This window comes from Zasmidium cellare (assembly GCF_010093935.1).
Source record: "Zasmidium cellare ATCC 36951 unplaced genomic scaffold M409scaffold_27, whole genome shotgun sequence".
Taxonomy (NCBI): Eukaryota; Fungi; Ascomycota; class Dothideomycetes; order Mycosphaerellales; family Mycosphaerellaceae; genus Zasmidium; species Zasmidium cellare.
The window spans coordinates 245,020-269,128 of NW_022986971.1; the positions used below are offsets into that span (position 1 = coordinate 245,020).

Genomic DNA, 24,109 nt, shown 5'->3' on the forward strand with positions numbered 1-24,109 from the left:
CAGATTTAGCTCGCACGTGCCGGGCCAGCCCGCAAAGCTTAACGCCGGTCCCTGATCATCACTTCGGCAGGAACGTTTCTCCCTCAACACCATCCTCCTCACCACAACCGCCATCACCATCATCCATCGCACATCGACGTCGCTGTGTGACTACCACACGGCATTCCTCCGTGCTGCCGGCCAGCATGATGAACTCCCGCTACTCTGCGCAACTTGCGCCTGTATTGCTACGCAGTGGCAACAGAACAGCATTCCAACGAGCTGCCCGATTTCCTCGCCAGTTGCCCGCCATCGCCATCTTGGTCCCACGACAGGCTGTATCGACAGACACTTCTCAGAGAAGCACAGATGGCCAGCCGCCACCCGGGTTCAACCTCGAGCAGGCTAAGAAGCCTCTCCCGAAGGATCAGGAGAAGGACAAAGCCGCCTCATCAGCTTCCGCCGGCGCAGACGCGGTAGTCAAGATACCCACAGCAAAGCCATCGGAAAGCGCACCGACACAGGCAGCGGAGCAGGCGGCGCTCAACGAGCTAGCCGCTCAGAAAGCTGCAGAGGAAAAGGCTGGCCAGAGCAAAGAGGTCGCCAAGAAGGAGGACAAGAAGAAGTTGACCATCTGGCAGAAAGTCAAGCATGAGGCACAACATTACTGGGATGGGACGAAGCTTTTGGCCACGGAAGTGAAAATTTCTTCCAAACTGGCCTTGAAGATGGCGGCGGGATACGAGCTCACCCGCAGAGAACATCGACAACTTACCAGAACTGTGCAAGACATTGGACGACTGATTCCATTCTCGGTGTTCGTCATCGTTCCATTCGCCGAGTTATTGCTTCCCGTGGCGTTGAGACTGTTCCCTAACCTGCTGCCGTCCACATACGAAGGTGCAAAGAGCAAGGAGAATAAAGCCACTCGACTTAGGACGTCGAGGAAAGAGGTCTCCAAGTTCTTGCGACAAACCATGCGGGAGTCTGGTCTCCCCATTTCACAGGCCACAGCGCAAAAGGAGGAGTTCACCGAGTTCTTCCGGAAGTTGCGTGCCACCGGTGAAGAGCCAACTAAGGCGGACGTCATCAAAGTTTGTAAGCTTTTCAAGGATGATTTGACCCTGGACAACCTTTCACGACCACAACTCGTCGGTATTTGCCGGTACATGAATCTCTCCACCTTTGGGACGGATGCCATGCTGCGATACCAGATCCGCCACCGCATGAGACAGATCAAGCGCGATGACCGTGCCATCAGCTACGAAGGTGTCGAGTCGCTGTCCGTTCCAGAACTTCAGACCGCTTGTGCTGCACGTGGTCTGCGAACACACGGCATGAGCCCAGGTCGCCTTCGGGACGACCTCCAACTGTGGCTGGACCTTCGTCTCAAGTACGGCGTCCCTAGCACCTTGCTCGTGTTGAGTAATGCTTTCATGTACGCTCAGGGCAAGGAGACCGAATTCGATAGCCAGCTTTCTGCTCTGCAGGCCGTGCTGTCCAGCATTCCAGAAGAGCTGTTCCATGAAATTGAACTGGAGGTGCACAACGCCGAAGGTGCCACCACCAACAAGCAGAGACTGCAGGTCATCAAGGAACAGCAAGAGCTTATCCAGGAAGAGAACGAGCAAACCGAGCAGCAGAAAGCTGGAGGACGTGAGGCTCAGAACGTTAGTGATAAGGAAGACATTGATGAGAAGGACGAAGAGCAGAGACAGGAGGCCGCACTTTCGCAACAGCAAGCGGCTGATATGCAAGAGGCTGAATCCGATCTCGAGCGACAGCAGGCCAAATTTGAGAGACCCATCAAGGCAGAAGAGGAGCGACAGCTCGAGGCGTCCAGTGCTGGTACAGCGGAAGGTCCGTCTCCAACCAAGGAAAAGGTTGAGACGAAGTAGAGGATCTAGCGGTCTGGGCGGGGCGTTGTTGGATATAGACGCATAGAATGGGTTCGGCGTTATCTCATTTGTGTGGCAAACGGACCTCACCCTCTGAACGGGAACGAGTGCTGGAGGCAATTGTGTTACCATGAGAAAAAGAATACCCCTTCAGCTCTTTGGGAATGGAGGAATGGGGAGATTTCACCATCGCTGCTCATCCAGCGCAAGACAGCGAAGTCACGTATCCAAAGAGCATTTACTCACGCATTAAATCATGGTAATCGTCAACTCGCTGCCTCCTCGGACAGTCCGAGTCATGGTTGCTGTGCTGTCTCGAAGCGAAGAGAATCCCAGCCCGCTAATACATATTGCAAAGCTATTTCTGTCTCCATTCGACCCACACGCTGAGACCATGGCGGACGACAATCCTTCTTATTAGATGCTCGTAGCCAGGCACGAGATCCTTCAGCTGGCGTGGTGTAACCGTGAAAACGATCCATTGCGTGAGGCTGAAGAAGTTCTGGAATGCATGCATGGGTGTAGGCCAGAGAGGATAAGTATCAACGCACGCCCTTCTCTTGCAAATCTCCATTGTACAGAAAACACCGCAACAATGGCTCCCTCATTATCACTCGCAAGTCTTTTGACCACCCTCTCTCTCGCAACCTCAACCCTCGCCCAAAACCCTCCCATCTCCACCTCCCCTACCTTTGTCCTTTATCCCTACATCACCTCCGGCTCCCTCACAGGCCCCTACCCCAACGCCGCCATCGACAAATCCCAACCTCTCCGTCCCACCAGCGGTGTGTATCTATCCCCCATCCCAATTCCAACCCCAAAGCCCTCATCGACTAATAAATGCATTCCTAGGCCGCGCCTCCGGCACCTGGACAACCGACTGCTTCAACCGACTCGTCTTCACCTCCTACATCAGCCCCACGCACTGCTCCGGCGAGCAATGCGGCTACCAGCGCTGGAGTCTCAACGCCACGGACCCCTCGGCCGGCGAGAAAGGCCAGACGCTCGCCGGGTATATCTCTGGCTTGTCGTCAATGCTCATTGTGGACGCGGACGAGTCCGGGAGGAGGGATGTTGGTTGGACGGCGAATGCTTGTGGGAATGAGCCGAGGATGAAGGGGTTCGAGATTTCGGATGAGGGGGAGGAGGGGTGTTGCATTTGAGGTATGGGGAGGGGGATGGGACGTTTTTTACGAGTTGGGTTGAGGGGGATATTTATGGTCCGAGGGTGTTTTATCGGAGGGAGGAGGGGGAGACGCCCGAGGGGTGTGCGGAGGTGTTGTTGGTGCCTAGGTGTGTGAATGAGACGAGTCTTGTGCAGGGGGCGGTGGGGTCGAGGTGTTATTTGGGCGGGTTGCCGGCGTGATGGGGCGGGAGACTGGGTTTGCGCTGAGACGATGGTCTGATGCGGTGGTGGGTATGTACTGGCTAGAATTCTGGACTCGGGAGGCTGTCGCTCTTGTGGTATCAGAAACATACCGTTCAATTCCGCCTTCTTCGCTTCGATCGGACTACCTTCTCTTCAACTTCAATGGCCTTCACTTCATCTTCCTCGTGTTCTCTCTTAATAGCCTTTTCCATTATTTTCTCCCTCTTCACCACCGTCTCGCCATTGTCTTCCACTTTGACTACTTCCTTTTCATCCTTCGCAACAAGCCGCTCACTGAATGCTCTCAAATTCGCCGTGAACAACACCGACTGCGCCCATCCAGCTTCCCTGCCCCACAAGCTTCGGAACTTATTCCCAATCGCATCGTAAGTCTGTTTTGTCAGACTCGAATGCTTCCCTTTGCCAAACTTGTAGTCCCTTTGGGCGATTTGCCAGACGTGGGTATCAACTGGGATTGCTTCGCCCCATCCGAGACCCATCAAGCAAACACAGTCGGCGACTTTGGGGCCTACGCCTTGGAGAGTAAGAAGCTCTTCATGGGCCGAACGATAGCCTTCTCGACCTGCATCGTCCCACTCGCCACCTGGAGACGCTTTCAGACCGAAGGCGGGCGACTCTGGATTGCGGAGCGAGTCGAGCCAGCCAGAGGGTTTTGAGACCACCATACGTGCTGTCTGATGAATGTACTTGGCTCTATACCCAAAGCCCAGATTTCGCAATGTAGCTTCCACGCCGTCCTGAGCAAGAGCATCGGGCTCAGGGAAGTCGTGATAGGGCTCGTCGTCTAGATGGCCCAGCAGTGGCCCATAGTTGATACATAGCTTATGCACCATCTGCGAGATCCTGGAGATGTTGTTGTTACTGCTGCAGATGAATCCAATGAGCGCCTCCCAGGCATCCTGTTTCATGATGCGGATCCCCGTGAATTTAGGTGCTTTCTTGGCGAAGTTGGGATCTGAGGATGACCATTGTCGATAGAGCTCTGTGAGGTTCGGATCCAGTTTGAAGTAGTGCTTGATCAGATCCAGAGTATCATCATCTGCGGATTCTTCTGGCACTGAGGGCGGCTTGGATGAAGGTGGCGTTGGCGGGGCTTGGAGTGATGTCGGAGGTATGGAGCGGTAGTAGAGGTATTCGGGATCTTGATGGAGGGACAGGATGCGGTTATGTAGGGCGATAGACCAGACGCCAGCGTCGTTCTTCCGCCATCTGTATCTTGTTAGTGAGAGTCTAAGGGGTGGTTTCGCTGCTGAGGGTACCTGAAAGATTGCCCGCATCTCAGGGTTGTGTTGATGCAGAGCTCCGTGAGACTGACAGGCAGCTTCTGCCATTCTGCGAGGTTGAGGGCGCCCATCTTGGTGGTGTTCGAAAGGGGTGTAGGGTGCAGAGAGGTTGTCGCGAAATCTAGATTGAAGTCGCGCTTGCGACGCGATCGTGGCGATTTGAGTTTCAGGGTCCCCGAAAGTGAGTGTTGATTGGCTTGTTTTGATCGGCAGCGAGCGGCTGGCTGCATGGGTGGCCGCCCATTCACCTCTTCTCCTCTTTCTCCCCGCAACTCTGCAACCTCTGTCCGATTCCATCGGCACCGGAGGGTACGGCAAGACACCATCTTCAGACATTCTTCAGTTTGGGACTATGACTGTCAAAGTGCTGCAATGACCGAGCGCTCGACTTCTGGCTTCGACTACGATCCATCCCTTGAAGATTTCGCCGTCTCAAAGGAGGCCTACCTCGGCTCTCGTCCAAATGCATCATATGAATTCATAGCGACTGCTGCGATAGTGGTAGATACCAAAAGCTCCGGCGGTCCACGTATCCTGCTCCTTCAGCGTGCAGCGAGCGATTCAAACCCGAACAAATGGGAGCCTCCAGGCGGTGCCTGCGATGACGAGGACGAGAGCATTCTCCATGCTGCCGCTCGAGAGCTCCGAGAAGAAGCTGGCCTTGAAGCAGCGCACATTGATGGCGCGGTGGGAGACCCTCACCTCTTCGTTAGTCGGAGTGGCAAGCGGGTATGCCAATTCAACTTCGCCATACAAGTGCAGGCCGAGAATGGAGGTCCTACTTCGGTGAAGCTGGATCCCCAAGAGCATCAAAACTTCGTGTGGGCTACGGAGGACGAAGTGAAAGCAAAGTTTGCCGGTGGAGTGGATCTGGACTTCACGTCGACCGAGGTTGAACGCACCATACTCTTGGCCTTTGAGTACTTCAGGCGAAAGACGACGCCATGATTCGGCCGCAGAGTGGAAAGACGGACAACACGAGTCTATTCCGACTACATTGGAAGCTCAGGCGGTGCCCAGGGTTGCGAACTTGACAAGAAAGCACTCGAAACCAGGTCTGATCTCAACGCATCGTTCAGAAGATAATCAAGGTTCTCGTACAGCAATCTATCTGATAGTCCTGCTTTTCAACGCCGGTGCGCCCAATCTATAGCTCACTTTTCGCCGTCGATGCCGGATTTGCGACCCTCGCTGTCAGACTTATGGTCCTCACTATCAGACTCGCGACCGTCGACATCATGCTTGGGGTTCTCAACATCAGGGCCCTTTTCGCTCGGGCCTTCCTTCTGTTCCAACCCTTGATCCTTCACCAGTATACAAAGGACGAGGCACAACCCCACTAACGGAGTCAACCAGATGAAAACTGTCCTCAACGCTGAGCTGTAGGCGTCCAGGATCTGATTCCTCTCGTCCGTGGTGTAGGATGCTAGATCCACTCTAGAATAGGTGCTGCTCGCGATGTATGACAGTTCATCCGGTAGAGCTGCTGCCAGGGAGGCTTGCATAACGGCAGCACTGATGGCCAGGCCAACGGCACCACCAAGCGATCGTAGAAAGTTGCGGTTCGAGATGATGACTGCACGCTGAGCCTTTGGTGCATGCGCCTGCAGAGCCACGAGGATAGGCTGGAAGACGTTTCCAACACCAAGGCCAGTCACCAGGTTGATGAAGACAATCGCAACAATAGAAGTGCCACGATTGAACATAATCATCAGGCCAGCGCCGAGAAGCCACATACCAAAGCCGCTCCACAAGACTTCGCCATAGCGGCCCATGCGACTTATGTACTGACCAGAAACGGCACTGATGCTCGCCTGCGCAATGACCAGTGGGACGGTCAGAGCGGCAGACACTAGCGGCGTATATCCGCGGACATTCTCCAGATAGAGCGGAATGTAATAGAGCTCTGAATAGTACGCCATCCCGAACAGGAAATTCTGCGATAGCATAGCTGCTATGGGTATGTTGCTGAACATCGACACTACATAGTGTTAGCTCAGCCTGGGGTGGTGGAGTATGATTGCTTACGAGGTGTCATTGGAAGCCTGGCGACCCAGCGCTCTACCCCAACAAACGCCAAAGCAGCGATACTGCCGATGGTGAGCATTGATATGACCAGTGCCGAGCTCCATTCGAAATAGGATCCACCGCCAGAGATAGGAATCAGGAGAAAGACAACAGCAACGGTCCCGGTTAGGATACCCCACCAGTCAATCAGCTTCACTTTCTCAATGCCACGACCCTCGACAGGCTTGCTAGGTACCAGGAACCACCCAGAGATTGCGCAAAGTGCGCCCATTGGAGCCAGGAGATAAAAGAAGCCCCGCCATGTCGAACCTTGAGCGAAGGCGGCCATCACCAAAGGTCCAAAAGTGTTCCCCAGTCCGATGAAAGCACCAAGTATGCCTTGGTATTTTCCTCGTTGCTTCAAAGTCACAACATCCGAGACAATCATCATCGTCAAGCTGTTGATGCCTCCGTTCGCGATACCTGCCAAGGCTCGGAAGACATAAAGTGACTCTGCATTCGGCGCAATCGAGCACAGAATGTCGGCAATGACCAAAAGGACGATCGCTGACAGGTACACGACCTTCCTGCCGAAAATGTCGGAAAGTCGACCATAGAGGACCTGGAAGACAGTGTTTGCGATCAAAGCCGACGTCCCGGCCCACGAGATTGTGTTGGCCGCGTTGAGTTCTCGAGCGACCGTCGGCAAGGCAACAGCAATTCCATTCTGGTCGGCATAGCAGATGAAAAGCGATAACGATAAAGTCGTGTACAAAATCAACAAACGTCCTTTGGGCAGAATGTTCGTCTGGTCAACGAGTTGACCTTCTGCAGCGGCCTGTCGCGAGGTGGCCATGGTGTGTGAAAGATGAGCGTATGGTGCAACAATCGCAGCAGGAAAGTTCCTCGACGAGAAGTTAAAGAGCTCGGAGAAGAGCCCAGACAGGATATGTGCTCTTTCATCATAAATGCACGTGAAAGACAGAGTGGCATCTGCACACTGCGATCGAGGTGACATCGGGGGCTGATGATGTCCGAAAAAGGTTGAAGGGCAGCCAAGGCTCCGTCTTTCACTCGACAAACCTTAAACAGGCTTGAGTTTGTAGCTTCTCAACCGCCACATCTAAAACTCCTAGATCGACTTGGCTGGCTCGGGCTGAGGGTATTGCGACAGACAGCGTTTTGGCGGGTCCCCAAAGGCTGATGCAATGGTCAGGGTTCAAGGCTCGTCCTCGATAGGGCGAGGGACGGCCATAAGACGATGGCAGAGCCTACAGACTCACGCTCTCTGCTCCACCAAGATACCCAAAGCATTCTGAGTCTGTATCGCGTTTATTCGTTTCGAAAATGTCGGCCTCTATCGTTCAGTCTTTGGCTACCAGAGCCGCGAGCGCAGTCGAGCAGTTCATCGTCTTTCCACCAACAAGTACAATCGCTGCCAGATATGCCCCCGAACCTCTCAGGGCTACCAGCACCCCTGTCGTGCCAGCCGTTCTCATGCGAGCTGGCACTTCTCGAGGCATTTTTCTTCACGCCCACCATCTTCCCAGATCGAAAGCTGCATGGCCTGGGATCATCAGTTCCATCATGGGCTCTCACAACGGAGACCGACGCCAGCTTGATGGAGTAGGCGGTGCTACATCAACAACGTCCAAGGCCGCCATCATCTCGCCTCCATCACGCCCTGATGCTGACGTCGACTATACATTTGCCCAAGTGGGCGTTGGCGAGAACAAAGTCGACATGAGCGGAAGCTGTGGCAATATCTGCAGCGGTGTTGGTCCGTTTGCTCTTGAAGAACGACTCGTCAGGCCAACTGGAAGGAACAACGTAAGTGAGATCTCAACCAACGAGAAAGTCGAAATGCTTAACGATCTCTCAGGCTGTCGTTCGTGTCCACGACACCAACACCGGCGCCATCATCGAGCAGATCCTCGCCGTCGACCAGTACGGTCGATACAAGGCCGATGGTGACCATCGTATCAGCGGTTACTCTGGAACTGGCTCGCCGCTGAAAATGTCATGGCTCAAACCTGCTGGCACTATCGGCCCACGCAAGTTCTGCCCTACTGGTAATGCCACAGATATCATCAAGGTCAAGATCGCCGACACCCCAGAAGTCATCTCAGCACGCGTCAGCCTCATAGATGCTGCGAATCCTTTCGTTTTTGTGGATGCAACATCCTTGCCTGAACACATTCTGGAGTTGGGTCACGCCGATCCTAAGGTACTCGGCATGATGGAGGCAATCCGTTGCCAAGCAGCTGTCCTTATGGGCATCGCAACGTCACCTGAAGAAGCCCACAAGCTTCGTCCAATCCCCAAAATTGCTCTGCTCTACCGTCCCGGACCACATCAACAGCAGGCCGACATTCGCATCGTCCCTTACAGCCTGGGGAAGCCTCACCCAAGCTGTCAGTTGACGGGCACCATCGCACTGAGCGCTGCGCTTTCCCACCCAGGAACAGTCGCGTCGAAATTAGCACAGGAGGCTCGCGGCCTACCTCCCCTCGACGGTATCGAGCTGGGAGGCGTTCACAAGACCATTGCACATCCCAGCGGCTTCAACGAGGCCGAGGTGTACAACATGCTTGGCCAAGACAATTCGGTGGAGCTTGAAAAAGTCAGCATCTTGACTACAGCGCAGCGCCTTTTCAAGGGTGAAGCGTACATCCCAAGGTTAAAGTTGTAGAGCTCAGCCAATTGACTATTGAAAAGCATCAGCGAGTCAGAATATTGCCAAGCGTTCAGTGCGTATAGACTATAGACTAGATTACGAACTATTTCTTCTTGTTTGTTGAAGTGAATTCACCAACTCCGCACTTTGCACTCTCCCAAGACGAAGAACATTGGTATCGACAGACGCTGCGTGACTTAGTCCTGTGTGTTACCATGGAGAAGTGAGGTGATCCGACTGCTACATTGGGAAAGTCCAGGCTCTTCTTGGCCAATGATAGCGCTAAATAGCCTTTCACAAGAAGCTAGACTCAGACCAGCAAATCGGACGAAGGATCTGCTTGGCGTTGAGATAAGAAGTCTTGGAAGTGACGAAGTCTATTCATCCTCAACGAACCTCGGGCGCGCACGACATCAGACGTCTTTCTGCTCATCGACTTCGTTCCCGCTAAGGAAGTCCCCGACCCGGCGACCAAGCCCCGGTGGTGGCTTGGTTTGACTCCGGACGCTTGTACAAAAGCAAGTCGTCGTATAGCTGCACCGTTGGAGCCAATCGCTAGCTTCTTTTTCGACAGAGTTCTGGCAGGGCCGGATTCCGACAACACACAGGACCCATAGCCAAGGCCTTGGTATGTGAAGTCGATGTGCGAACGTTGCCGCAGATAAAGATCAGTTTTCGATATCCTCGTTCCAAAGTTTCTTACATTCTTCGATCGCTGGGAATAATCGATGTATGCGCCCACCTTCAAATTGCCGGCCGCTCGACTTCACCCACGGTTTTACGTCATGGCTGGCCTTGTGGATATGGATGAGGTCCACTCGTTATCTATGACCAAGAAATCCTGCGTCTGTGTATGCAACACATCGGTCGTTGAGTCCAAGAACCAATCTCGCGATCACGATCTCCACAGAGCAACAAAGACAACGAGGGATCGAAACAACTACAGCGCGCATGCGCACATTGATACGAGCCATGACACCACGTATCATCAGCGTTGCTTATGGAGTGCCTGATCTCAAGGCGTCTGATGACGACCAGGCATTGGTAAGCTACCGAGATTCGCCAACAGACTTGGACGGTCTGTCCCCGTCGTTGGTTGAAGCGAGAGAGTAGATTCAATCAGGCTGTTCTCGTCGACCTCGTGGCTACAGACAGGAGACATAACATCATTGTCGGGTCGATCATCTTTACTGAAGCGAACGATTTCGCTTAACGTCTCTTAACAGAGCAATTGCTGTTCACCGGACAGAAAGTTTGGATGGCCTCGTTTGCCCACGTTGCTCGGGGACTGCAAGGGTTTGGTTGACTCTCAACAGCGCAAGTCTGACTTGGCTGAAAACATCCTGCATCAGCATGTGAAAGTCTGATGGTGAGACCATGGTGCAGGAGCCGTCTGAGATCTAAAAGATAAGATTACCGACCGTTTCGCCAATTGTTGGAAGATGCAGCCCTCCGCCGAGCTCTAGCTTTCGTGCGACGGAGTTATAGTTTCGATGGGTTGAGCATATTTGACACTTCGATGATGTTATTTTATACTTTCTGCTAACCCTGCGCCCTGAGTGGGATGCTGGGCGTGGGTAACGGCGGCCGAAAAAATCCAACAATCAGCTGTCATCAGCTCCAACGCAGCTAGATGCGAGAAGCGTACTCAACATTGTCTTCAGATGGTACCGTTCCATCACTAACATTCCCACGATGCAGTTGGTTTCTCTGCTGGAGGGTGGAAAATGCTTCTCGTAATTCGTAAGGCTGTCTGCAGGACGCGGGAGGCACTCCTGCCGCATCCCTTGATCGCCAGCAGGTGCCGGTGGGCACTAAATCAATCGACAGTGCATGCCCGACAACCATACCCGACGGGTGGCTTGCTGGATGACGTTAGGGCGCTTTCAACGAGCTGCCATGACCGTCTGCACACTACCACGTTGCGACGATCCCTAGGTGTTTCTGGCCGAGAGTGGCCATCTGTCGCTTGCTGGCTCGCACTTCCTTGTTGGACGCGAAGAGCATATGCATGGAATTTTGCAAGTCCGAGGGTGACATTGTGCATCTACCCTCACCCATATTCCATTATTTTCATCAATGATCCTTCGCATCGACAGGTCGAGTTGACATTGATTGTGCTATCGATTATTTGCTGTTGAATCGTCTCGGAGGACTTGTTGCAGAAAGCCAATCCATCACAATGTCGAGCAGTCGAACGAATCGTAAAAACCCGGTCTCAGCGGCAACAAATTTGGTTGGTAAGTACTCCTTCATCAATGTAGGAGCAGAGATGTTCTGACAAAATGTATGTACAGCTGGCGGTGGAGCTGGAATGATGGATGCTCTAATATGTTTCCCACTCGACACAATCAAAGTCCGCATGCAACTGGCAAGACGTACCCTCGAAGCAGGCGTGAGGAATAAAGGCTTCGTCGCTACCGCTTATGACATTGCGAAGAGAGAAAACTTCATAGGATTCTACAGAGGATTGGGTGCAGTCACGGCAGGCATAATACCGAAGATTGGTATTCGCTTTGCTAGCTACGACTGGTATAGACAAGCACTCGTTGGGAAGGAGAACATGTCAAACGCTTCCATGAGCGCAACTTTTATCGCTGGCCTGGCTGCTGGAGTTACTGAAGCCGTGGCTGTTGTCACGCCGATGGAGCTGGTCAAGATCCGATTACAGGCACAAAATCATCATACCCCTGGCAATGTTACTCCACCGAAGTACCGCAACGCCGTGCATGCATTCCTCACAATCTTGAAAGAAGAGGGGCCTTCTTCGTTATGGCGAGGTGTATCCTTTACAGCCCTCCGACAAGGAAGCAATACAGCAGCGAATTTCACCGTGTATACTCCTCTCAAGGCTCTGGCAGAACGAAATCGTGTCGATCAGTCTGTACCTCTACCCTCGTATCACATCGCCTTCATCGGGCTCATTGCTGGAGCTGTTGGGCCTCTTTGCAACGCCCCCATCGACACGATCAAGACTCGACTGCAAAGGGCCCCGACAGAAGCCGAGCGTGCTCAGACATCAACGCAGCGTGTGGTGACGATTTGCAGTACCCTATATCGGCAAGGCGGTCTTGGGGCGTTTTGGGCCGGAATCGTTCCTCGAGTAGCCCGCGTTGCACCAGGTCAAGCTGTGACATTCGCTGCGTATGAGTTTCTTAGAGATCAGTTGGAAAAGTTGAATTAGCGTTTGATGATGAATAGACTGTATGAAGTAATGAGATGAGCGCTGCAATTTAGAATGACTTTCATGGTAATGAATATGCTGTCAGGCCTCAAGAACTCATCAGTGCTCACTTCCGATGAGTGACGGCGGCGTATAGACTCGCATCTGGCGCATCCGCACATCTACATTGCCCCCTGTGCCGTAATGGCGATGTTTGGCCAATGTCTGTACATGGTAAACGACAACGCATGAAAAAATCAATGTTGCTTTTCCAATAGTACTTTGTGCCATAGCAAATGCACGTAAACCGAAGAGCTCGACTCTCAGAATTCACTTGCCTTCGCCAGTCACATGCTCGCTGTTAGCGCGGGCTTATTCAGCAAACACAGAATCCGTCGTTACGGGCGCACGAAAAGACCCCGACTTTTCAAAGCAACACCGCTCACGCTCACTGCAGCTACAACACCACCATGGCGGAAGACCCAGGCGCCAGTCCGCCAGTCTCAGACGGCGAACAACGCCACATCTTCCCATTCTTCAAACTCGCACGAGAGCTCCGCGACGCCATCTACGACGAGTGCGTGCAGGAGACGAGAGTCGACGGCCCTGGTTATCAGCCTGAGATACGCGCCGAAGGCATCGTGGTGCCACATCTCTTGCTGGTCAACCACCAGTTCGCCGCCGAGTACGCCTCCCGCGCCCAAAACTCCGGCGTCGTCACCGTCAGTGACCTTTCGTACTCGCTACCTCGGCCGCTCCAACTCCCTGCGTTCCTGTGCAAGCACCCACTTCGTATCGAGGTCAACACCTGGTGTCCTTGGCTTGGGCTGATCGATGGACATTGGGACTGGATCGGCAGCTTTCTGTCTCAAGTCTGTACGCCTCGCGGCTTCTCCGTCCGCGTGATCACCAGAGGCGGCATGAACGTGGGAGAGTTGTTGGCAGAGCTCAATGCGAAGCCTTGGGCATCTATCCCAAACTTCACCGGCTTCCAAGTCTACCAAGATTGGGCCACCGACGGCCCTCTTTCGACGATGTGGCAGCAGTTGTCTCTGATGAAGCACGTTGGAGGATGGTCGAAGAGTTCAGGCAAGATAGAGGACGTCCAAGGGACCGAGAGCGAGGTAAGTACAATCTCGAGCTGCTTCCCTGCTCTTCAAAGTCACATGCTAATGTTGTTAGCTCGAATCCGATGAGGATTCCGCATGAACTCCAAGACGATCGGCTGTCGCAGAACGGCGAACATGGCATATGGATCATGGACGTGAGACCGTACAAAAGGCGAACATGGAAAAGGGGCGAGGGTGACCGAATACCACACTCTGAAAAGGCAAGGAGAACATCAAGATCTGCGTGGCGTACGGCAAGAGAGGAGTTACACAGAGTCGTGCGGCAGCCTAGAGATGCCTACGTATCTTGACCCCTTGCATGGTCTAATTCTTGATGATAAAGGCTTCCAGTGCTTGCACCTCTCCTTCTCAACTAACTCATTATCCTCATCATGCGAGACCCAAGTCGTCCAGCCTGCTACTTCTTCCATCTCCCTCGCGAACTCCGCGACAACATCTATGACATATGCCTCGAGACTCGGTCATTCTGGGTCGTACGGGACAATAAAGCAGAACTCGTCCACATCGCCAACGCAGACCTATTGCTTGTCTCTCGTCAATTCCTCCATGAGTATCTTGCTCGTGAGCACGACCTCGCCGTCGTAAAGCTCACCTTCGTCGACGTAACTCCCGAACAGACCTACGCGAGGCTCTACAGGATGCTATCTCTTGCCAAGCGCATGAGCCGTATCAACGTCGACGTCGTCGTCGTCTGTCCTATCTCATCACCCTACAGAACGATGGAGGTGTGGATCGCGAAGTTCATTCGCGCCTACCGACAACGGGTCACCATAACTGCGAGAGAGTTTCTGCGGTTCGAATATTTGGCCGTTCGTATCCATATGCGAGTGCCGCAAGCGCAGTGTCCGCCAGAACAGTTGGGTCCAGTGCTGGAGAGGGCGCAGTGGACGGCATTCCCTCAGCTTGCAGGTCTGGAAGTCATCTACGGTGCTGGGGACAGTGGGGAGCAACAGGCTACATTGAGCTGGTCGAAGGAGCGTCGTCAGCTGGAGTTTGTGGGCGAGGAGAAGGGATAGAAGTATGAGATCGAGCCCCTGCCATTGTTGCGATGCCTGCTGATATCTCAAAGGTTACTCCTCATTCCAACGTACCGATTGTCATTCTTGGAATCGATTTGCGGAAACAAGGGGTGAATACTGTCGCCTTGCACAATGGATTTGGCCTCGACCTCGAAGCACCTCTTGCTTGTTCATCATCAGCGGCCTGCTACATTAGCACTGGGCTGGTGCTGCTACTCGTCATCGTCCTACATCATTCATATTCAACAAAGAACTTGACTCCCTTCCCCTCCCTCGCATACACCGGGCTGGTGTTTCCTTTCAAACCTCTCCACGAATTCTGCCCAGCGCCCCTTTGATAAAGCACCATGCCACTTCGACTGTCCACATCGAACTCCAGATGGCAGTACGGCGTGAAGTCCTCGCCTGCAATGGCCAAGCCAAGAAGGTCACCAGGAGCAACAGTTGCATTTCCAGTAGCCGTCACAGGAACGCTCGTGGTGTTGAAGACGTAGCTGAGATATGTTGAGTTTACACTCGCAGTGCCGAGGGTCGTCCACTTGTATTCAGGAGCGAGCAGGTCATTATAAGAGGAGAACTTGAAGAACGTGAGAGCAAGAGGCACTGTCTGAACTTTGGCGCCTGCGATGTTGACTGAGACGGTTTTGAGCGTGCCGGCGCGAGATGCTCGCCAGATTTGGAAGAGGTCGAATTGGTCAGAGTCGCAGACGGGCGTATACTGATTCGAGATATCTTGTTAGTTCTGATGTTTTACAGGAAAATACAGATGATTGACCTACAGCAGCGTCAGACGGCGAGCCATCACCAGCAGTCGTAGCAGCTCCACTGGCTACTGCACCTGAGCCACGAGTGAACCCGACTTGGAACTGTGCGTTGTCGGAACAGTCCAGATCCCCAACAGATCCATCTGGCCTAAACCGAAGTGGCTGGAAGATATGTCCGCCAAATCCTGTCCTTGGGCCTCCTGGTACGGAAGTGGAATGCCAAACATAGGTGACTTGTTTGGTGCGTGGGTCTGTAAGAGGTAGCACGCCTTCGACTTGACCGTTGCATGAGTAGCCAGCAATGATCTGTCTGGTCCATGGCCCTTTGATGCTCCTTGATCGGTAAAGGAGACCAATAGACCCGTTGCAATAGCCGCAAGTGTTGCTGGCCGAAACGTAGTACCAGCCGTTTCTGGTGAAGAGATCTGGCGATTCTGCTTCCTGGTCAATCAGATCGTTTGCCGCCGAGCGCACCGGATAGCTGACTCCAGTGGTGTTGGCGAAATCAGTGGTCAACTCAGAGATGTGCAGCGTCTGGAAAATAGGAGGCCAGATACTGCCTGCTCTGGGGTCTCTGAAGTTGAGAGCAGAAAGGACGATACATCCCTTTTTGTTGCTGTCGAATGTCTCGACGGTGAAGTCTGCTCGTTGAAGGCCATTGAATTGAGGATCCATGGCTGCTCGAGTTGAAGAGAAGGTGAATGGTCCAGAGGGCGAGGAAGAGGTCGCAATCACATATCCAGATGAACCAGCATTCGCCCACAGAATGTACTCTGCGTTCTTGCTGTTATACACAATGTGTGGTCTGCCACATCCTCCGAGGTCATCGCAGGGATTCGGCGCAAACGGGTCGAAGAGGAAGCCTTCGTATCGCCAGTGCTGTAAGTCTACGGAAGAGTACGACTTGATTCCAAAAGCAACGCCGGTCGTTGAGAAGCTGTTTCCGTACAAGTAGTAAGAGCCGTTGAAGAAGTTGATTTTGCTTCCATAAGCATCAATTTGATTTCCGTCAACATCGAAGAGGAGACGGCGATCGTTTGTGAAAGTGACTTGACTGCTTCCGCTGGATGCTGGAGTGCCATACTGAGCTTGAGCCAGTGCCGCAGGGCTGAACAGTGCTGCCAAGAGTAGCGAGGAGACGAACATTTTTTATGAACATTGAGATGAGCAGGACATTGGAAACTCAATATTCGTGCTGGAAAATCAATGCTCTTATTAATGCTTCCCTCGCCCCCTTCTGTGTCAGCAGGATTGCACACTCATCAGAGGCGCAACCTTCTTAATTCCTACGAGCGATCTTTCTCGGATGCGAGCGAATAGCCCTAACTGAGTGGCTTGCATTGGCTTCTTGTTCCTGATCAAATATACAGTTTTAGCCGAGAATGCAGCACCTGGGCGAGTGAGGGTCGAGAGATGCAGTCGAGCACAAGACAGTCTGGGGAAGACGTGGAGATTCGCATGAGGTGGCGTCGAACTAGTCGCTCAAGATGCGGGGAAGACAATGGTCCGTGGTGGGCACTGAGAGAGCGGCAGTTTCCCACGGATATTGTAGTTGAAGACGGGAGGTCTACGATGATTTCTCGACTTTCGGTGCCTTGAAGCCAACGAATTCTCCGACCCATTCCGACTTCTGCTTGTCCAGGTCTTCGGCGATTAGATCCGCAACATCTTCGAGCCTCGTGGTATAGCTGGAAATGGCAGGCACGAGGTTGAGGTAGACACCAAGAAAGGGCATATATCGGATCCAGTGATCTTGCCAGGCGGGGGGGTTCCACGATTGAACAAGTAAATTGTGCTTTCTTGGTTCGACCAGGGCTTCGACTTCGCTATGTGCTGGAGACATCATTGCCACGCACAACAAGGACCACTGGACATCCGCTGTCGACAAGTCCTTCACCGCTGCTTCGACACCTCGTTGATGGTCGATCAGCCATGCTGGCATATAGTCCTGGATCTGATATGACGTGCCAGGATAGTTGAGCGAGCTCATGCCTCCGATGATCCACGCGCGGATCGGTCGACCTCTCTCCTTTCCAACTTGGATTGCGGCGCCTGTGACTGAGGCAACTATTTTGCCAAGGTTTTGTTCTTGTCCGCGCGGTTGTCTAGTCCCTGAGGTGTTGACAAGAGCGTCGCAGTCGTTCTGGCGTAAGGCGTCAGCAACTGCGTCCGTGTCGAGAGAATCTCCTTGCATGATGGTGATGCGTTCGATGACTGCTGCTGGAAGAATGTTGCGGAGTTTTGATGGTGATCGAACGTAGGCGATTACTCTGTGGCCGTGGGCAAGCAGAGCCGGTATGACCCTCGAGCCAAGGTTTCCATTGCCGCCGAGCTGAAGGACCTTCATGGTTTAGTGTTGCTGATAATACTTTCGCTGTAGAATTGGCGTGCTGGGCAAGGCTTGAGTCTGATATAGGAAGTTGCTGGTCTGGTGGAGGGAAGCGGCGCTAGTGGCATCGCCGTGTCCGTCCAAGATGACTGATGACTGCGCAATGTCCAAAGCAACTAGAGAGACATTGGACGGCACGAGGCTGCATACTAACAGTGCTCGAAGTCTAGAATGAGAGAGCAGACGTTCATTAGAGGATCCTGAGGATTCTGGCCACGGCATCGCGAGCCGTGTTCAGCTCCGCGTCGGTGCCGTCTTGGTGAGCGAGTTTGACAGAGGCATGCAGGTCCAATAGATCTTTTGCACGCTTCAGATCGACGTCGCCATCATCTTTGCTTGCAGAGGGCCGCAGGGAGTCTCCGCTGACAGAGGATTCCGGTCTGGCAGACACAAGCGCGAGGGCGGCGTTGGGATCCTAAAGCATAGTGAGTCTCGGGTCATCGTTGGCAACATGATACGTACGCAGACTTGGAGAGACGTGAGGTCAGACAGGAACTCGGCTAGCTTCATGTTGGGTGGATGAGTAGGTAAGATCTGTTTGTCTACTACTAGGTTGCTGGAGCATCACTGGTGAGGCTCATCAGGGGTGGAAGATCTCACGAGATGGCGGGGGAGAGATTGAGTTTCGGGCGTAGCCGAGCGCGATTCAGCCGAGCACGCGAGCTTCGAAAGCTTGCGGGCAGCTGCTCCCATAACAACAACATTGGATTCACACGTTCCGCCTGGATTTGCTCGCCAGCCCATTCTTCAACCCCCACTGGCAGCAACAAGCCAACATGTCCGCCGCGCTCAAGACAGGCGCCGACGCGCGGGCCATGCGTACGACCAACTTCCCTCCCGAATTCAAGACAAAGGTTGACATGACCAAGATCAACCTGGATGTCATCAAGAAGTGGGTGTCCGACGAGGTCGCTCGCATCCTCAACAACGATGACGACGTTGTCGCCGAGATGATCACCAACATTCTCAAGGACTCGAAACATGCAAGTACTCTTCCTTTCCCCGACCGTGTGATGCATTTCTGACCTTAGCTACAGCCCGACATCAAGAAACTGCAGACTAACCTCGCCGGCTTTCTCGACAAGGATGCCCCTGCCTTTTGCCTAGCGCTGTGGAAGATGTGCTTGAGCGCCCAAGACGACCCCAGTGGCATCCCGAAAGAGCTGATTGAGGCAAAGAAGATGGAGCTCATGCAAGAGAGGGTACGCATAGTGTTTATTCGGTGGACTTGATACCTGGAAGGCTGATACGTGACACAGATAGCGGAAGACAAGGCGCGCGAGGAAGCCATCAAACGCCAGGCTGCAGATCGTGAGCGCGAGCAGGAGCTGGCACGCACTCGGGATCGCGAGCGAGGCCAGAGAAGCAGAGGAGGTAGAGGCGGCGGCCGTGGTCGTTTCCGTGACCGCTCACCCGACAGGCGTCCCTCTTCTCGAGACTCTCGATCACCACCGCGCCGTCGCGAAGGGCCACGAGCCACGGACAGCTACGTCCCTGGTGGCCGTAACCGTCGAGACGATCCTCCGCGTCGCCGCTCCCATTCCTACGGCCGCTCTCCATACCGTTCTCGCTCCCCACCAAGACCAAGACGTCGCAATTCATCTTCCAGCATCTCTCGGTCGCCACCGCGGCGGAAGAGCATCACAGATGCCAGCGAAGGCAATAGTGACCACGACGATGAGACGACCGGCCCATCAGAACGCAGGGACCAAAACAAATCCAGACGTCGTTCTCCCCACTCTTCTGGCCGCCGACGTGGCCGATATCCTTCGCGGTCACGCTCGCCACGTCGATACCGCCACGACAGCTCACGTTCCCCGCCGCCGAAGCGGAACAGACTCGGATCGGACGATCTGATGTCGCGGACTGATCGCACGAAAGATAATCGACGTCTCAGTCGCGATAGTTCCAGCTACGGCGGCGCAGGAGCTGAAGAAGAGGTGGGTAATGAACCATGACTGATATCCAGACAGACGACCTCCAAAAGTACAAACCAGTCTCCACCATTGCCCTTCGCTCTAGGGTAACGAAAGTGGATAAGCTCTTGTAATAAAGGGTATCAACGACTGTAATGAATCCGTAGTGGAATAACGCGGCAGTTCAATGAATATTTTCAAGTGAGGTTTCTTTGCTCTACATGTACTATCCCCGAAAATGGAAGTCTGACCACGCCATCTTGAGACTCTTGCAAGTAGTGCTGTTGCTGTCAGGCGGGGAGACATAAATACTACGACGGGCAACAAGCTCGCAGTGCAAGCCGCCTTTGGGAGCTTTTCTTGCCCGCCCCGCCGCCTTTGCTCGACCGCCCGATCACCTCATAACGCGATAGGCAGGTCGTATGCACGCCGCCATGATGAATTTGTAAGTCCGAGTCTTGCTTTTCCTTTCTTCTCCCATTCACCTCTTGTCTTCTGCCACAAGATGGAGAAGAGCCTACCGATCGCAGCGGAGTACGCTCCACCACCAAGAGCTCCACGACAGCATCATGGAGCTCGGCGGGCAGTCTTGTTTACTCTCTTGTCTGCTGCCGTCTGCCTGCTGTGGCTCTCCCAGCCATTGTCCAGCGTGATCCCAGACTTTGGCCTCTCCAACGATCGCGCTACCTCCAAAAAGCAATGCCAGCAAGTGCCTGCCCTTTGGCCCGCCGAAGACAACGACCGTATCAAGCAAGCCTTTGACTACCTCTTCACACCAGCCTTCGAGAATGCCTCCATTGCCCGCCTCTCCGGCGCTGTACAGATCCGCACCGAATCCTACGATGACTTGGGAGAAGTGGGAGAAGACCCTCGTTGGGACGCGTTCTATAGCTTTCACGAGTACCTGGAGGCTACATTCCCTCGGATTCACGACAAGTTGAAGGTGGACAAGGTCAATACGCATGGCTTGGTGTACACGTGGGAGGGTTCAGATGATAAGAAGAAGCCTGTGGTTTTGATGGCGCATCAGGACGTTGTGCCTGTAGACCCTGATACTGTCGACTCGTGGACATATCCTCCATACAGCGGGCATTTCGATGGGAAGAATGTTTGGGGAAGAGGTGCATCAGACTGCAAGAACTCGTTGATTGGCTTGTTGGAGACGGTGGAGCTGCTGCTTGATGCTGGTTGGGAGCCGAAGAGGACGATTGTTCTGTCGTTTGGATTTGACGAGGAGAGCTCTGGATACCAAGGCGCTGGACATTTGGCTCCGTTCTTGCTGGAGAGATACGGTAAGAATGGCGTTGCCGCGATCATTGACGAAGGTATGGGATACACCAAGTCCTTTGGACAAGGATACGCTGTGCCTGGCGTAGGTGAGAAGGGCTACACGGATATTTCTGTTGTGGTGAGGACGCCTGGAGGGCATTCATCCATTCCACCGGATCACACCAGCATTGGCATCCTCAGCGAGCTCATCTCCGCTATCGAGGCACACCAGTACCCAACCTACCTTGTGGACGAGAACCCATACCTTGGCTTCCTGCAATGCGGCGCCGAGTACGCACCACAGTTTCCCAAAAAGCTGAAGAAGCTTCTCGGACAGCGCGAAAGTTCCAACAAGAAAAAGCACTGTAAGCATGCAGACCAGTTGGCACAAGAGGCGGCAAAGATCAGCAGGGAGGCCAAGTACCTCATGCAGACTTCTCAAGCGGTTGATATCAGTACGTTCATTGGAATCTGCCGGAATCTACCACATGCTAACCTATGTTCTAGTCGGTGGCGGCACCAAGGTCAATGCCCTCCCAGAAAACGCTGCTGCTACCGTGAACCACCGCATCAACATTGGTGACGATCCAGATGTTGTTGCCAAACACATCAGCGCTGTGGCCAAGCCAATTGCTGAGAAGTACAACCTCACTCTCCACGCCTTCGACGGAGAGAAATCCGGCTACAACGCCATCTCACTTTCTCACAAGAAGAACACCCTCGATGTCGCTCCAGTCACGCCGACAGACATTGACCGTGTGACACCCTTCTCCATCGTCGCCGGTACCATCCGCGCTCTCTACGGTGAGGACACCCTGGTGGCACCGGCTTTGATGAGCGGCAACACGGATACTCGATACTACTGGGACTTGACGAGGAACATCTTCCGTTTTGGACCGGGATACGTCAATGAGGAGGAATACGGCATGGGCAATGTGCACACGGTGAATGAGAAGATCTCTGCCACAAACCACTTCAAGGTCGTCAGGTGGTTCACACTGTGGCTGAGGAACGTCGATGATGCGGATCTCGAGGCGGTGGAGTAGTGGGAATGATTGCGTGTCTAGATGGCGATTGTGCAGGTCGTCACACGATAAGGGCATCTATCATTGGCAAACAATGTATTCACGATATCTAGCATCACATGAAAAGTCGCCTGACCGGAGCACTGCTTTCCCGAGCAATTGAAACGCTTCTTTGGTACTTTTCCCAACCGTCAACCTCAGCTATCTTCACATATAAGCTCCCCGCGATCGGAGCTACCGTATCTAGCTCTACTGATATCTTCCCAAGAACCTGGATACTTCCTTCCTTCCTCACGCGGCACCCACGACTTCATCCACAACCTGCATCTTCCAACAGCGCTACCACACATGTCTCAACACAGGGAGATCTTTCCCATCTTCCACCTCGCCTGCGAACTTCGCGACTTGATCTACTTCCATCTACTCGAACCACGTCACACATGGTCCCTGCCCAATGGCTTCAAAGTCAACGCTACCCACCTCCCTCGACCAGAACTCCTCTTCCTCTCACATCAATTCAGCCAGGAATACCTCTCCATCGCCTCGAAGCTCACAACATTAACAATCCACGACCACTGCCTGGGCGGCTCGGGATACCAGCTCCCTTCCCTCCCTCGCGAAGTCCTGGGGATCGAGAGAGTCAAGTTCAACGTCGCCTGCACAGCTTGGCGAGATGCCGCGGGGGAGGTTGAGTTTCACGATGGTTGGATCAAGGGATTGTTGGGGCAGATGAGGGAGAAGAGTGGTGGCGGGAAAGTGGCGATTCGTATGCATTTTGGGAGTGGGATTTCGGCGGTGGAGTATGAGGCGGCGTTGACGTGGAGTGGGTGTTGGACGACGGAGATGGAGGGATTGGATGTAAGTCATTCTCCTTTACCGCTCGCAGTATCAAGGTTGATGTTTAACTAGGAACTGCTCATCTTCCGCGTCGGAGTTGGGTGTACAGCGTGGGCTTTTAATGCGCCCAAGACGTTGCTTATACGATGGTCGAAGGAGAAGAAGGCGTTCGAGAGGATGGTGGAGGATGTGGATGGTGAACAGGAACGAGGTAATGTACGTGCAGTGGAGGAGAGACTTCTCGCGTGGCAGACGGCGGTAGCTTATTTGTTTTCTTAGGTGTGGTTGAATACGCAGTTGAGGATGCAGTTATTGAGAGGGGCGGCGTTTGGTGGTTGACGACCGTTGATCGCCACGCCGCCGACCTTTGTGTTACATGATTGCAAAGCCCAAAGTGCCTGGATGCGGTGGGAGGACAGCGAAAACTTTCGCCAACCCACATCATATACCCATTGTCTGCCAGTGATCAACCAACTTCTGTCGGAGAGGTATTGCTGAAGTGGAGAGTCACGTTGATCGCAGGAGGGCAAGACCTTCCACTCTGCAAAGCCAAATGCTGCTAGGCAAAGAACTTGTAGAGTAGAGAACACTCAATCATAAACTTACACAACCTCCCAATTCCCACCAACACTCCTAAAGCCCCACAACCCTTCCCCTACTCCCAAACGCCAAAGCCAACCACCCCGCAATCAAGCACAGCCCACCCACAGGCGTGACCGGTCCCAAAGGCTTGAAAGTTTGTCCATCAAGCGTGAGGAGGTAAATCGATCCAGAGAACATGGTGATGCCCGCGGTGAAGAGACTCTTGGCCCAGACGTTCTTGGGCGCGGCTTGTTCGGCGACGAGGAGGGCGACGGAGTGGACGAGCTGAGAGGTTCAACGTCAGTCTTTGGGTAAATGATATGGGTGGAATTATGAAACTGACTTGGTAGTGAGCTGCCGTCTGCCAACTGGCGATCTTTTCGGGTGCGAGACCTCGACTCTTGAGGCCGTGGGCACCGAAGGCTCCGAAGGCGACGGATGAAGCGCCTAGCAGGGTGCCGGTGAGCCAGAAGGGTGATGCCATGTTTGGATAAGTTTGGCAAGTGTTGTTCGAACTGGAGGAAGATTTGAGGTTCGTCTTTGATGAAGTTGGTTGAAGAGAGGTGATTGTTAATGGAGTGAGGTCAGGCAATGGCTGTGGGGATGTCTCGGGATTTGTGAACATCCGATTGACGGAAGACTTCACGTCTCCTTCTTTCGTCAACAACACCAATATCAAAAGAACGATCACCAATTCGATCACAAGGTCTTTGGGAGTCGATCTCACCGTGATGCGCGTATCATGATTCTGACTCACGCTGTACATGCCTACCCGATATCC

General features: G+C 53.5%; 16 protein-coding genes across 16 annotated transcripts; 10 read left to right on the forward strand and 6 right to left on the reverse strand.

The window, feature by feature from the left end:
• Positions 1–185: 185 nt before the first annotated feature.
• M409DRAFT_56860 (uncharacterized protein) lies at positions 186–1,877 on the forward strand (the record flags this gene model as incomplete). Its single annotated transcript, XM_033813424.1, has 1 exon — positions 186–1,877. The coding sequence occupies one exon, from the start codon at positions 186–188 to the stop codon at positions 1,875–1,877; it is 1,692 nt and encodes a 563-aa protein (XP_033665045.1).
• Positions 1,878–2,472: 595 nt separating this feature from the next.
• Positions 2,473–3,243, forward strand: M409DRAFT_68060 (uncharacterized protein; the record flags this gene model as incomplete). The annotated part of the gene is made up of 3 exons (XM_033817671.1): positions 2,473–2,662; positions 2,730–3,027; positions 3,075–3,243. The coding sequence occupies 3 exons, from the start codon at positions 2,473–2,475 to the stop codon at positions 3,241–3,243; spliced, it is 657 nt and encodes a 218-aa protein (XP_033665046.1).
• Positions 3,244–3,359: 116 nt separating this feature from the next.
• M409DRAFT_68061 (uncharacterized protein) lies at positions 3,360–4,621 on the reverse strand (the record flags this gene model as incomplete). The annotated part of the gene is made up of 2 exons (XM_033817672.1): positions 3,360–4,476; positions 4,527–4,621. The coding sequence occupies 2 exons, from the start codon at positions 4,619–4,621 to the stop codon at positions 3,360–3,362; spliced, it is 1,212 nt and encodes a 403-aa protein (XP_033665047.1).
• Positions 4,622–4,922: 301 nt separating this feature from the next.
• On the forward strand, positions 4,923–5,498 carry M409DRAFT_25505 (uncharacterized protein; the record flags this gene model as incomplete). Its single annotated transcript, XM_033807721.1, has 1 exon — positions 4,923–5,498. One exon carries the CDS (start codon positions 4,923–4,925, stop codon positions 5,496–5,498), a length of 576 nt encoding a protein of 191 aa, XP_033665048.1.
• Positions 5,499–5,704: 206 nt separating this feature from the next.
• Positions 5,705–7,413, reverse strand: M409DRAFT_25506 (uncharacterized protein; the record flags this gene model as incomplete). Its single annotated transcript, XM_033807722.1, has 2 exons — positions 5,705–6,531; positions 6,579–7,413. The coding sequence occupies 2 exons, from the start codon at positions 7,411–7,413 to the stop codon at positions 5,705–5,707; spliced, it is 1,662 nt and encodes a 553-aa protein (XP_033665049.1).
• A 731-nt stretch (positions 7,414–8,144) lies between these two features.
• M409DRAFT_25507 (uncharacterized protein) lies at positions 8,145–9,249 on the forward strand (the record flags this gene model as incomplete). The annotated part of the gene is made up of 2 exons (XM_033807723.1): positions 8,145–8,387; positions 8,440–9,249. The coding sequence occupies 2 exons, from the start codon at positions 8,145–8,147 to the stop codon at positions 9,247–9,249; spliced, it is 1,053 nt and encodes a 350-aa protein (XP_033665050.1).
• Positions 9,250–11,416: 2,167 nt separating this feature from the next.
• On the forward strand, positions 11,417–12,418 carry M409DRAFT_56864 (uncharacterized protein; the record flags this gene model as incomplete). Its single annotated transcript, XM_033813425.1, has 2 exons — positions 11,417–11,474; positions 11,532–12,418. 2 exons carry the CDS (start codon positions 11,417–11,419, stop codon positions 12,416–12,418), a joined length of 945 nt encoding a protein of 314 aa, XP_033665051.1.
• A 449-nt stretch (positions 12,419–12,867) lies between these two features.
• M409DRAFT_25509 (uncharacterized protein) lies at positions 12,868–13,606 on the forward strand (the record flags this gene model as incomplete). Its single annotated transcript, XM_033807724.1, has 2 exons — positions 12,868–13,521; positions 13,580–13,606. The coding sequence occupies 2 exons, from the start codon at positions 12,868–12,870 to the stop codon at positions 13,604–13,606; spliced, it is 681 nt and encodes a 226-aa protein (XP_033665052.1).
• Positions 13,607–13,898: 292 nt separating this feature from the next.
• On the forward strand, positions 13,899–14,543 carry M409DRAFT_25510 (uncharacterized protein; the record flags this gene model as incomplete). Its single annotated transcript, XM_033807725.1, has 1 exon — positions 13,899–14,543. One exon carries the CDS (start codon positions 13,899–13,901, stop codon positions 14,541–14,543), a length of 645 nt encoding a protein of 214 aa, XP_033665053.1.
• Positions 14,544–14,778: 235 nt separating this feature from the next.
• M409DRAFT_56866 (glycoside hydrolase family 43 protein) lies at positions 14,779–16,456 on the reverse strand (the record flags this gene model as incomplete). Its single annotated transcript, XM_033813426.1, has 2 exons — positions 14,779–15,264; positions 15,326–16,456. 2 exons carry the CDS (start codon positions 16,454–16,456, stop codon positions 14,779–14,781), a joined length of 1,617 nt encoding a protein of 538 aa, XP_033665054.1.
• A 421-nt stretch (positions 16,457–16,877) lies between these two features.
• Positions 16,878–17,657, reverse strand: M409DRAFT_25512 (uncharacterized protein; the record flags this gene model as incomplete). The annotated part of the gene is made up of 1 exon (XM_033807726.1): positions 16,878–17,657. The coding sequence occupies one exon, from the start codon at positions 17,655–17,657 to the stop codon at positions 16,878–16,880; it is 780 nt and encodes a 259-aa protein (XP_033665055.1).
• Positions 17,658–17,889: 232 nt separating this feature from the next.
• Positions 17,890–18,209, reverse strand: M409DRAFT_68066 (uncharacterized protein; the record flags this gene model as incomplete). The annotated part of the gene is made up of 2 exons (XM_033817673.1): positions 17,890–18,114; positions 18,162–18,209. The coding sequence occupies 2 exons, from the start codon at positions 18,207–18,209 to the stop codon at positions 17,890–17,892; spliced, it is 273 nt and encodes a 90-aa protein (XP_033665056.1).
• Positions 18,210–18,514: 305 nt separating this feature from the next.
• On the forward strand, positions 18,515–18,931 carry M409DRAFT_37112 (uncharacterized protein; the record flags this gene model as incomplete). The annotated part of the gene is made up of 2 exons (XM_033810672.1): positions 18,515–18,709; positions 18,737–18,931. 2 exons carry the CDS (start codon positions 18,515–18,517, stop codon positions 18,929–18,931), a joined length of 390 nt encoding a protein of 129 aa, XP_033665057.1.
• A 1,189-nt stretch (positions 18,932–20,120) lies between these two features.
• On the forward strand, positions 20,121–21,930 carry M409DRAFT_25515 (uncharacterized protein; the record flags this gene model as incomplete). Its single annotated transcript, XM_033807727.1, has 2 exons — positions 20,121–21,339; positions 21,392–21,930. The coding sequence occupies 2 exons, from the start codon at positions 20,121–20,123 to the stop codon at positions 21,928–21,930; spliced, it is 1,758 nt and encodes a 585-aa protein (XP_033665058.1).
• A 327-nt stretch (positions 21,931–22,257) lies between these two features.
• On the forward strand, positions 22,258–23,085 carry M409DRAFT_56870 (uncharacterized protein; the record flags this gene model as incomplete). The annotated part of the gene is made up of 3 exons (XM_033813427.1): positions 22,258–22,767; positions 22,819–22,962; positions 23,026–23,085. 3 exons carry the CDS (start codon positions 22,258–22,260, stop codon positions 23,083–23,085), a joined length of 714 nt encoding a protein of 237 aa, XP_033665059.1.
• A 294-nt stretch (positions 23,086–23,379) lies between these two features.
• On the reverse strand, positions 23,380–23,812 carry M409DRAFT_25517 (uncharacterized protein; the record flags this gene model as incomplete). The annotated part of the gene is made up of 2 exons (XM_033807728.1): positions 23,380–23,613; positions 23,672–23,812. The coding sequence occupies 2 exons, from the start codon at positions 23,810–23,812 to the stop codon at positions 23,380–23,382; spliced, it is 375 nt and encodes a 124-aa protein (XP_033665060.1).
• Between the last annotated feature and the right edge of the window lie 297 nt (positions 23,813–24,109).